General features: G+C 37.6%; 2 protein-coding genes across 2 annotated transcripts in view; one reads left to right on the top strand and one right to left on the bottom strand.

Annotated features, from left to right (window-relative positions):
• LOC131684057 (uncharacterized) overlaps positions 1–13,258 on the bottom strand; it is a 249,954-nt gene that overhangs the window by 137,208 nt on the left and 99,488 nt on the right. The window lies entirely within an intron of this gene.
• LOC131684062 (serine/threonine-protein phosphatase Pgam5, mitochondrial-like) lies at positions 6,968–8,158 on the top strand. Its single transcript, XM_058966588.1, has 3 exons — positions 6,968–7,254; positions 7,316–7,712; positions 7,772–8,158. The coding sequence occupies exons 1-3, from the start codon at positions 7,082–7,084 to the stop codon at positions 8,051–8,053; spliced, it is 852 nt and encodes a 283-aa protein (XP_058822571.1). The 5' UTR covers positions 6,968–7,081; the 3' UTR covers positions 8,054–8,158.

The following is a 13,258-nucleotide window of genomic DNA, read 5'->3' as shown; positions in this document are numbered from 1 at the left end:
CCCACCCAGCAAGACAGAGTCAGTTTAGCCCATTTACCGCGCCCTTCTGAAAATTATGTACACGGTTTAGCCCTTCCGCAAATGGTGGTTGCTGAAGGGCGAAATCACGACTGGGATGCAAATTGGGCGTAAGCATTTTTTTAGTTTCTACCCACTAAAAGCACATAGGAATTAAATTCTTTGTTATATTGTCATAAGGTTTAACGAAAAATGCTTCCGGAAAAACACGGTCATAAAGTAATTTATACCTACAATAAAAACTACATTTAGAAAACCTTCGCCGAATATTGAAACTGATTTTTCTCCATTTGAGTACATTGCGACTTAGGCCCTAATGAAAGATCTGTGTCGAAATGTACAGTAACAGTAATTTGACCATAATTTACAGTAACATCTAATGTTACGCTACAATACGAAAACAATAAACATAACGCAACAATCGTGTATGAAGAATTTTGATAACGATTTTATCACAAATTAAAACAGGGCCTAATTCTCGACAAACATATGATTACGGCCTAAAAGCCAACTGTCAAAATCCACTTTGAATTGAAATTCCGGACAAACCGTTACTAGCCGAACACAGTTCACAACAGTTTATGAAAGAAAAAATATTTTTCTTTCGATTACTATAAACATCTCTGATTGGCGCGTAACGGTTTGTCCGGAATTTCCATTCAAAGTGCATTTTGACAGTTGGCTTTTAGGCCGTAATCATATGTTTATCGAGAATTGATGTTTATGACCTAACTGATTATGAAGGGTCCTAGCTGATTATAAAAGAACCAAACTGATTTCGAAAGGGTCAGACCTAAAAAGTATTTTTTGTGTGATGTGTGCAAGTAGAAGCAATATGCGCAATTGAAGGCAAAAAATAGTACCATTTATCTAAATATAATTATAATACTTTTGACAAAACCCCGAGGGGAACGACACTCCTTGATTTGTTGATGAAATGAACATAAAATTTATATTTCTGAACGGATTGATAAAGATTAACATTAGTTAGTTCGAAATGGATTCGCATTTTCAACATTGCCAAAAAAAGTTTCGATTGGCCGAAGATGATTTGAAATGTGTCATGAAAAACAAAATGAAATGCTCGAAATTCACGTTTTGACAGCTTCAGTGCTCGATGAAACCAAAACAAAACATTACCAGCAGCATAACTGCATGACCAAATCAAAACAAAAACATAAATTTTGTTGCCAGAATTGTTGAAAGATTCAAACATTGAGTATACAGAGTTGCCAGTTCCATCAAAATCGTCGAAATTCGAGCAAAATTTGCTTGAGATTGGATAGATTTTTTGTAATTTCTTCGATTTTTCTTAACAATGCTCGATTTGTTAGAACATTGTCAAAATTTTCTAAAATTACCGGAAAAAGTACGAATTCGTGTAAAACTGAACGGAATAAAACAATCATTCTGAAGTGACGTTCCCCTCGCAAAACCCTCTTTTGCAATTTCCTCAATGTTTACGTTTTGCAGATAGGCCCTTTTCAAATTATTGACTAGATTTCACACACACGTAAGTTACATTACCTACCATCATAGGTAATTTTAATCTGCTGTCCTTATTTCGCGCTTCTTTTTTCGTTGCAACGTCCAGTACACGAAATGACAACTAGGCGGGTAAAAATACATGCCGACGAGCGATAGGCTATTGAAACAATAGTTCTAGCAACGACACGACTAGACCAGCCCCCTGTCAAGGACCACGTCTCTGTACAGCCAGCATCACTGCCATGAAAATCAAAACATTAATTTTGAATCGAATGATTAAAAGCTGCAATTAGTTACTAAATGTTGATTTTCTGAATAATATGATATTAAATCATCCCACAAGATGCAAAACGTCATGTGGACGGCTTGAATATCGTGTATAGTGCCGAACATAATTCTTTGTTTGGGGCTTTATAGCTATAACGCCCCATATATGTTGGTCGCTGTCAAACTCCATATGATGGTATAGGGTTGCCAGGAGGCTGGACTAGACACTTTGTATTCCGAAACTGTATCTCAAATCTGACTTCCCCTCAGTGACTCAGGTAATTGGAAATGTCCAATTTGATGTTGGCTTAAAAAAATCATGAAACTAGCAGCTCTGACGAATCTGTTGCTATATTTTTTTCTAATATTGTCTATCTCGAGATAATTAGCATTTCGTCTAGTTGTTGCTATATGGGATACACTCGAGTGCCGAATGGGCCGACCACCAGCAGCGGAAGGGAAAATCAACAGATTGCGCAAAAAATATACTATACCATATACACTCAGAGAGAAGAATCGCAAAAGGAGATCCAGTGGATTAGGTCCCTGTAGGATGCATACTACACAAACGAGACGGATTTCCGCCGACCGCTGTATCCCGGTCAAACCATTCGGAATTTGATTCGGACTCCTGAATGGAGTCAATATTGGCATATTTACGCAGAAAATATATATAGGGGGCGCTACATGCTTGAGGTGGATGTTTTGCGTAAGAACTGTCAAATTGGTATAGAAAATTATCAAAAGTTTATGTATTTTTTGCATTTTTAAGGAAGCTGACCATATTCGTATGAATAACTGAAAGTAATGTGGAAGAAAATTAATTTCCTTCAAGAAGGCAACAGACTTTTTCTGCAAAAGAGGGATACTATAGCATATTTTTAAATTTCATTTAATTTTTTTTCAGAACCGGTATAAAACCACCTCGCAGAAAATTGTGTATGCTCGAAATGAGAGCCGATTGTTGTCAAAAGTGAACTTATATTCGTTGCGCGTCGAAGGGTTGTTTAAATATTATTAAATCGGACGGTTATGAATCCTAGACTAGACTGACGTGCAGTATTCACACTTTTGAACGTGCAGTATTCACACTTTTGAAGATTTCTTATGTTTAACTTGAGGGTATCTACAAAAACTGTTACTATTAACTTCCAAAACTTTTTTCTTCCCTTCTGAGTCCATTATTTCCTATGATTGATGCTTATTTAAGGAATAACGTCAAAAATCGTATCAAATTACTTAGCATAGACACAGAGAACAGACATCCATGATCGAACAAATATACTAATAAAACGTGTGTAAACATTTGAATTAATATACGATAAAACACTAGCGCCGCCAAACCAACTTATCCTAGTTGGGATCCCGTCAAATCAATTCCGGAACCGTTTCGAAATCCTGAATGGATTCAGTATGGAATCTTGTTTAAAGAAAACAACCGATTCCGACTCATTCGGTTGATGCATTTGAGCTGGAATTCATACTGAATCCACTCAGAAGTCCAAAACGATTCCGAACTGCTTTGACTGGTAGAAGTATAACCGCTGCCAATTCAGTCGAACTCAGCCACTAAAAACATGACGACAATAGCGCACCTGGTGAAGATATCCCAACTACCTTCGAAACCGTTAGGGATTTTTACACAAGTTGAATGATGAGATGGACGTCTGTTCTCTGTGGCATAGATATGAAAAATACACAAACATCCACCTTCTCTTGTTTATGCTACTAATCTGTAGATGTCGTAGCAGGTAATTGAGCTTTGCAGCAAAATGTCAATGGATTCCAGCTCAAATGCAACAATCGATTCTGAAACCGATTGACTCGGAATCATTGTTGCATTTGAGTTGGAAGCCATACTGACTCCATTCAGAAACCCGAACCGGTTTCGGAATCAGTTTAACTGGGTTATGTTTCATTTTCTGAACATTGACCAGCTGATCGTGGAAGATATGATTCAGTGCGGCGGTGTTCTTGTAATTTTTTTATTCATCACGGTAAAAAATCATCACGTTGATGGAAAGTGATTTGGAGTTGATTTCGCACTACTTGCCCAACATTTCAATGCGATGTGTCAATCCGTTGGAATGGATCATTTCAAAGCACTACGAAATCAACAGCAAATCACTTCCATTTGAAATGTGTTGTACATTGCTTCTAATAGATCTTGCATTTAACTATTTACGTATTCCTTACGGTATATCCTGAGAACAAATAATTACATAATAAATTAACCACAAGTAAAATATACAATACTCACGTTCTACATTACTTTGGAAATGCAAGTTTTCCATTTTTGCTCCTATTTCCATACGTTTGTAGCCGATTAAAGACTTTAGTGTTTTGACACGTTTGACACTTGTAATTAATAATGGAACCACTCACATTCAATGGATTAGTACAGTGGTGAGAGTTCAACGGATATTCATTTTAATTTAAAGATAATTTCTATTAAATAGCTTTCAAAGATCAGGTCATTCTGATACGAGTTATAAATCCTTAGAAAATCAATGCTAAATCACTTCAATTGTTAGTGATACATGATAAACTGATTCAAGTGCAACATCATTTGAATTAGACGTGACAATTTTTTACCATGGTTGATTAACCATTACGAGCATTTATTAAAGGTTTGTATTGGGCGACACTATCGTAACCACTGTAAGAAGTTCGCCATCGACGGTTTTGACCAACCTAAAGTTGATGCAGTTTGTGGCAAGTTTTAGCTTGATACGTGAAATGGTACCAGGAACCATCCCAGAATGTAATAGGGATCTTTAGGGGTGTGCGGGTGAGGGCATATTCTGATGCAGATTAGTACCGTGAGTTAATATCTCAGTCCTTTTTCAAGTTTTTGGCCCGAAACTATTGAAAAAAACATTTTTTAGTTTGTTTCCTTTTAGGACAATAGCACATCCAAACCCATGCGACTTGCACGACACTATAGGTTGCCTTATCAGATCTACCATAGTTTGCAGATGAAACTTGGGATGGCAGGTTGCTAGCGGATTGACAAAGTACCAGATCATGCTGTGTGGGGTGCTGTCCCGGTTAACAATGAGGCGAACGAGATATTTGCAGATACGTCATTTAGTAGGACAACTGTCAGTTTGCTGGTTGAGTTCAATTTGTTTTATTTAAATTTAAAAATCATAAAAGAATAATTAGGGTTTAAGAATGATATGAGTGTACTCGTAAGGACACCCGCTACCAATACATATGAAAAACTGGCACAATTTTTCCAAATTAAAGATCCCTATTGGACAAAATGATTGCGTGTTTCAGTGTCAACAAGGGATCCGATACGATTAATATTACCGTTCGCTATGATTCTTAAATAATTGTATTATCGATAGTTTGTGCAAATAAATTCATGGTACTATAGTTGGTTGATTTTTGTCTACATATAGTTAATTATGATTGCATTTCCTGATCGGATATTCAGTCAGATTACAGGATTGTTACGGTCGCGCGGTTTTTGCGGATTTGGCGTTGGTTCTAGGTAACCAAAGTAATGGGATACAACATGCTAGAGCGAGACCCCATGTTTCAGTCCGTGAATACATGGAGACAGTAGCGCTTTGCTCTCTCTAGTAGTTATAATCTCTTTCTACTGTATACATTTCTATTCGGGCTGCTTTATGTTCACGTACTTCATTTTTCACCGAAGGTGTAAATAGGCCTTTACAGAGTAGGGATGTCAGGTGATATTTTGAAAAATCTGTGCGGGTCATATTTAATAATCTGTGTCTATCTGTGTCACGGAAAACGTATAAATCTCGACAAACATATGATTACAGCTTAAAAGCCAACTGTCAAAATTCTCTTTGAAAGGAAATTCCGGACACACCATTACTGGCTAAACACAGTTCATAGCAGTTGATGAAAGAGAAAACTTGTCTCTTTCGTTTACTACCAACACCCGGTCAGCGTGGCAAGCAGAAAGTTAGCAAAAGTTGAGCAAAGCGAAATTGATGCTGGCAGTTTCTGGCAGCAAATTTGCTCAAATGCAGCAACCGTTTCTGACAGAAGTGGTTAAACCAACCGATGCTGCTCACTTTTATCCAGAATCCAACCAGAAATGTACGGACAAGATCTCTGCACTGCCACATTTTTGTCAGATGTTTTGCTCGATTCGTGCAAAATTCTACTAGGTAGGAATTACCAGGATCTTTGCACAGTTTATGTCCGAGTTATACAAGGGTTTTGCTCCTGTCAAAATTTGCCAGAAAACGCGAGCGAAACCGAGTTCGCCCTAGCTCAACTAACCCGACAGGATATGCGCAGAAATCTGACAGGGCTGCCAAACCAAGACTTACAGAAATCTAGCAGAGCGGTCTCTGCCAGAAAATTTGCTCACTGGGCATCTTTGACTTGCGAGTAACGGTTCATCCGGAATTTCCTTTCAAAGAGAGCTTTGACAGTTGGCTTTTAAGCCGTAATCCTATGTTTGTCGAGAAATTAGGCTGAAAACAAGATGTAGTGACCTTTTTTTTGGTTTTTGCGCGAGTCCAAAATTAATCGAAAGCTAAAAGATTGAGAAATCTGTGGTAAACTGTGCATACTACAAGAAAGCTGTGGAAATCTGTGCGTTAGTACAGAAAACTGTGGAAATTTGTGCAGTTTTTGCCAGCCCCGTGAAAACTGTTTGTTGCCTGAAGCTGCCACCAAATGCCAGTAGCGCTAGCTCCGTTTCAAATGTTTAAGGTCTATTCACATGAACTGTACACCACTGTTTGAAAGTGGGAATCAAAATAAGTAAATAACAACAATACATGAAAAAGCACGATTTTTCTTGCATTGCTTATTCTCTATAAAGTCCGAACGCTTTTGTCACCTGAGTTCTAGTTAAGCACATCAAAATGAAGTTTATTTGTGTTCGACAAGTTTCAGGTTGTGTTAACAATATTGGCTCGTAGCAATGTGAAAGTTGCTTAAAGCGCGTTTGCTGTCATTTTTGGCAACTATCCGAGCCAGGAAGCCAGCTTATGTTGGCTTCACTCATTTTTCAAAGAAACGTCAAAACATTCACCCTCTTGGTTTTTGCAATCTGTGCAGCATATTGAAAATCTGTGAAACACAGATAAATCTGTGCACCTGGCATCTCTGTTACAGAGTACAGACAGACTTCGCGCATCTTTATATTATGCATTATCTCTGGCTTTTAGTATTTATCAAAATTTGATTTAATCATCAGTTTGTTTCGGATTTGCAGAAAGAAGTGAAGTTATATTATACATATTTAAATACTTCAAACAGTTTTATTGTGCCAAACGGTCTTTTTTAATTTTTTTAAATACTGTGTACAATGAGCTCTTGGTCGCGTATTCAACGGGTTGGTTCGGTTGCCATCGGTGCTGCTGGTGGGGCTGTCGCTTTCTGGTATGGCTCGCGAATACTGAATGAACGGAAGGTTCACAACTCTTGGACGACTAATTTCAAGGTGTCTGAATGTGCCAAATGGGATCATAACTGGGATCAGTAAGCAAATTTGTTACTTTATTTTAAAGTTCGATTTAAAACCATCTATATTCTTTTGTAGCCGAGATCCTGCGAGTTTGGTTGAACCTGTAAGCGATTCAGCAGATCCCGTCGTCCAAAACCGTCACAATGAAAAATTGGACAAAAAGCGATCGAAGGTAACCCGGCATTTGATACTGGTTCGCCATGGTCAGTACAATATGGATGGTCGTTCCGATGTCGATCGTTACTTAACAGAGAAAGGTAGAAAACAAGCAGCTCTCAGTGGTGAACGTCTCAAACATTTGTGCATCGATTTTGATAAGATTATTCGTTCAACGATGACACGCGCTCAAGAAACTGCCAAGATTATATCACTATCACTGCCTGAACTAAAGATGCATGATGATGCCATGCTCGAAGAGGGGGCACCAATTCCACCGGAACCACCGGTTGGACACTGGCGACCAGAGATATCGGTAAACTTGTTAACAATATGTGGTAACCTGCGTTTGATCTAACGTTCATCATTTCACAGCAGTTCTTCGAAGATGGAGCTCGCATTGAAGCTGCCTTCCGGAAGTACTTCCATCGAGCTGAGCCTGACCAAAAACATGATTCCTACACACTGATTGTATGTCACGCGAACGTAATCCGATACTTTGTCTGTCGAGCTCTGCAGTTACCTCCGGAAGCATGGCTCAGAATTTCGCTGGGTCACGCTTCGCTAACCTGGATGTCGATCATGAATGATGGTCGGGTCACACTTCGGAACCTGGGAGAAACTGGCCACATTCCGCTTGAGCTGCTGAGTAGGTGAATTCGCACTGGTTGGTTGTGTATTACAGGGTAAAACATTATCAAGTGAATAAGTATTGTCCGTATGCAATAAGTTAAAAGTACGTCTGCAATAAAGATTTGCCTTCGATCGTTTTAGGAAACTTGCTAAAGTTCCTGTTTTTTCGTTGTTTCATGGTCCATCGATTTTCTCCTCGAATGGCCAAATGGAGATCGAATCAAAAGCGACTCCCTCAGATTGGCCCTGCTAGCAATCTCCGATTCAAACGATACCCTGATCTCTGATCGATCCATTATTTGTCTTTTTTCGACTCATATCTTTGAATCTATTACAGATTTCTAAAGACTTGACGGAACGTTTCTTGCCCTTGATTGAAATATCAAAGGTCCGCTCGAACAAGCTCAGGGTCGTGTTGACATCTTCTAGGTAGGCAAGTGTGTTGCTTGTAGCGAAGTCCTCACGAAGGACTATTGTGTCTAAGTCCCTGCTAAGGAAGTTGAAATTAATGGCGTGGTTTCCGAGTTTTAGGTACCCCTCCCTTCAGATGGTGGAAATATCAAATTTAAGCATTCGCGTTCAGTACTTACCGCGGGGGACGAAATGATATTGAACTCCCAATTAATCTCTTTTCGGGTGATTATCGCTGGATCCGCTTTGCTGAGCTGCATTCTCATGTACAAGATTCGTCTGCAAACAATTGAGCCACCCAGCCACTCATTGTAGCAAAAATGCTCGTTTTAGATAGTGCGGCGAGAGGCATAAGGATGATTATTTCATTAAAAACGCTGACAAGTTTCAGTACTGTAGGAAGAATCTATACCACCTTACACGAACCTCTAAGTTCTCAGTGACCCTAGGATGGGTCACACTTCCTCGAAACGGCGAGTGAGCTTTGTCCCGTTAAAATTTTAGCTCGCGGAAACAGAAGCTTAATGGCTCGTGCAATCAGCAGCTAAACGGCTTACTGAGGCGAGAGCTAAATGGAGATGTAATAGATGGAGACGAAAAGCAAGAAAAGAGCTAAATGGCCCAAAGGTCGAGCCATTTCCTGGATCAAGTGAGGCTCCGAGACAGTTGCAGATAACTCGTAAGCAAAAGAAAGGGGTGTGACAAAAGCACAACGAGCCGCCCCTCACCCCCCCCCCCCCCCCCCCCCACTACGATGTAATACCTTCATGTAGTTCCGTGGGGAAGAAGGGCGACAAAGAGTAAGATGCCATGATAGCGCCATTATCTTTTTCATTATCCATAACACAACATCTACAAATATTTGAAATTTCGTGAGATGTCCCCCGTTTTCATTTAATTTTGAAGCCTTTTAACGGGTTATCTGGGAGGATCCCAGATACTTAGTTTCTCTTCAGATAGACTGATTTGAGAAGATGAATCAAATAAACTATCAGCCATGAAGAAAAATGAATTTGCGTTACGACTTCGTCTCATCAGAGTCCGACACTAACTTAGCGACAGGACTAGGCTAGAGCCAGCTCCAAAAACGGAAACACTGTGTGTTCCAGAGCAAACCCCTAGTCAAGCTCGATGTCTTGCGGGACATCACGATTGGCCAGGGGTGCGCTAACTTAGTCCTATCACTAAGTTAATTTCGGTTTCTGATGAGCCGAAGTCGAAACACAAATTCCATAATCAATTTAGTTACAGTTTTTTTGCCCATGGATACAGACTGTAGTATGGGGAATGTGACAATGTAAAAAATATCAAAAAACCGAGAACTTACAATAATACATTGGGTTAGAGTTTATTATTCAACGTGGTAAGTTTAATGTTGTACGTAACAAACTATCAATATATTTATCGTAAAGTGTAAAAGTTGATGTTTTCTGCCCGGTTTTGCAGGTCATTTTGATAAAAGATTATGATTAGCGCACGTTTCTCACATGCAAGTCAAGAGATGAGTAGCAAGTTATCAATATTGCGAGATTTGATAAAATTACATTGGATTGTACAATAGCTTTTAAAAACAGTTAAAAATTGTGAAAAATATTTAATTAAAAGATTTTAACTTACAACATTCATAATTTTCAATTTATCTGTATTCTGATCTTAATTTTTTGTCTTCTTCTTCTTCTTCTTCTTCTCTGGAACTGTCAGTGACAGTTCTTTTAAAGGGCAGAGTGACATCGACTATAATGCCCTGTGGTTTTTAGCGAGAGTTGTGCTATGGATTCACCGCTAGTACAAGGCTCCCTCGTTTCCCTTCACAGCAGCCATAGCCCCAACGGCGAGGCCAGTCAAGCCTCTACAGGATTAAGGTGCTAAATATCCATATTAATATTTTTAAGAAATTTGCATACTTCCAACAGGGTATCAATATTTTTGTCATTGAACAAATCAGTTAAACTACGAAATCGGCAATCGAACGAGTATTTCGATCTAGTCGTTCCAAACCTTACGCAATGCAACACAATATGCTCTCCTGTTTCGGGTTCGTTACAGATTTCACACATTTCATCATCAACTAATTTCATTTTAGCTTTCCAAAATTTTGACCAATCGTGTCCTGTGATAAGTCTATTCAGCAGCCTTACATTTTGATTACTCAAATTTTTATTAAAGTACCATGCCTCTTTATTTACTGTTTGTTGAAATTTATAAAAAGTTTTTCCTTTTTCAGATGAATAATCTCGGTACCACAGATTCGTATTTTCAATTGATTTGATCTTGAATAACCCGAAAGCGTCTGAAAGTAATATACTATTGGACATGGTTATGGACCCGTTGATTGCTGATTTGGCAAGACTATCAGCTATTTCATTCCCTGCAATATTCGTATGGCTAGGAATCCATTGCAATGCTACATTCCATTTGGCTGCTTTCAAGAGTATGTGGTTTACAAGTTGTGGTGTTTTTCCAGATTGTTGTCCGGAATCGATAATCAAGCATGAGGATTTCGAGTCTGTATAGACTACTGCTAAATTTATTTGTTCTTCATCTATTATAGTAAGTGCCTTATCTATGGCTAAAAGTTCTGCCGTTGTGATGCATGTTTCTGTTTCCAATTTATAAGAATATCTTCTATTATTATAAGCATTGTATATTCCAATTCCACAGATTTTATCGATTTTAGAAGCATCTGTAAAAATTCTTGGTCTGTTGTTATATTTTCCGTGGAAAAGAGATAGGGTGGCTTGTTTCAGTATGACGGGATTGGTATTATTTTTTGAGGACATAACTGTGTCTAATTGTGAACAAATATTGATTTTGGGTAGTGTACTGTTGACGGTTGTAAGTGGTGATATAGATTTGAAAATTTGTTGTTCTTTAATAAAGAGTGATTCTAGATACGTTAATTTTTCGCTATCTGTTTCGTCTTTTAAAGATAATAACTGTCTTGCAACTATATTTTGGTAATTGAATGATCGGGCTATTTCTTTATATGTAACTAATTCGTGTCTATTGTTTAAAGTTTCACAAGCGGCAACGGCAATCAGGGAATTTAAGGGAGTAGTTTTGGTGCAACCGGTAATCATACGCAAGCATTGGTTATTTATCGTACTTAACAATTTTTTGTTGGATTTACTCGCATTGTTAAATATGGAAGCTCCATATTCGATTACACTTCGAAATATTGCTTTGTAAATTAAAATCATAGTTTGTGGGTGGGCTCCCTGTTTCAATCCACCGATTACTTTGATCATATTTAGCCTGTCAATAATTTTTAATTTTGTATTTTTTATGTGTATTCCGAAACTCATGTATCTGTCTAAGGTTATTCCAAGATATGGGTGAGATTTAACTGTTTCAATTTTTATGTTATTTATGTTTAAATTTAGGATGTTATTGCTATTTTGAAAAAGAATTACTTTTGTTTTACTAGGGTTGATACTAAAATTTAATTTTTCCAATTCTACAGAAATTATATTTATTGCATGCTGTGTTTTATTGTTTAGTGTTTCTAGGTTTTTTGCTTTTATTACTAAAGCAAAATCATCCGCGTACTGTACTAGTATGGCGTCGTCTTCGATCATGCTATGTAGGGCGGCAGTATACACATTAAATAACGTAGGTGATAGTACATCGCCTTGTGGTAACCCGTTAGAAACAAATCTTTCAATTGTTTGGTTTTTCAAATCGAACGTAATTTTTCTATTTTTTAAAAATTGAACTATCCAGGACGTTATTTCTCCAGGTACACCAAAGTTTATCAAAACATGTTCGAGTATATCTGTCTTAACAGCGTTAAATGCGTTGGATAAATCTATAAATACTACGGCCGTCAATAACTTGTCTCGTTTATTTTGTTTGATTATGTTTACTAAATAGTTTGAACATGTGATGGTTGACATATTTTTACGGAAGCCAAAGGACGTATCTGGAATTAAATTGTTATCTTCTAAAGTTTTTTGTAATTTAACCAAAACTGCTGAGTTAATGATTTTTGTGAGGACTGGTACTAATGATATTGGTCTTTGACCCTCGATATTTGACGGTTCTTTACCTGGTTTTGGAATTGCTACAATTTTAATGGTCTTTAGAGTCATCGGTAAATAGCAGTCCTTCCAAATGTCATTGAGATGCTTTATAATTGTAGATTTCGTTTCTGGTTGCAGTTGTCGCAAAGTTGAATAAGATATTTTATCTATCCCTGGCGCGGACCTTTTCTTTTTTAAATTTATTATGTCATTAAAACTTTCAAGATTAAGAATGTTTCCTTCCGCACGAAAAGTTGAATCGCCCGTAAAATATGGTTCATTTTTGCCAAAATGTTTATCGAGAAAGGAATTTGCCATGGACTTATCTTCTTGAATTATTTTATTAGAAACAAATTTTCTTCGTTTTCCTGTTAATCTACCGATTTTAAGCCAGAGTTCATTTGATGACATTGTTGGATTGATTTCTTCTACGAACGATTTGAAATTTTCATTTTTTGCTTCCTTTTTAAGTTTGTTGAATTTAGCTTGAGTTCTTTTACATTGTATTAAATTATCAATAGATGAGTTTTTATTGAATTGGGTTCGAGCTTTGTTTTTTTCCTCCCATGTCTGAGACAATTTTTTCGTCCACCAATGTTTCGGTGCATGCTTGTTGCGAATTTTGTTTCTCTCATATATTTGCTATAGAGTCTTGAAAATCCTGCACACTTTTGCAATTATCCGAAGTTAAGCATTTAATATCAAGGTTAATTTTTTTGAGATTATACACATATTTTCTCTCGTCTGTTCTATTGTGGTTAAAGTTCATTTCAATGATAAGATGATGGCTTCCAAT

The sequence above is a fragment of the Topomyia yanbarensis genome, chromosome 2 (assembly GCF_030247195.1).
Source record: "Topomyia yanbarensis strain Yona2022 chromosome 2, ASM3024719v1, whole genome shotgun sequence".
Taxonomy (NCBI): Eukaryota; Metazoa; Arthropoda; class Insecta; order Diptera; family Culicidae; genus Topomyia; species Topomyia yanbarensis.
Note: the sequence above shows the minus strand (reverse complement) of the source record. Positions and strands in the feature narration are given on the sequence as shown.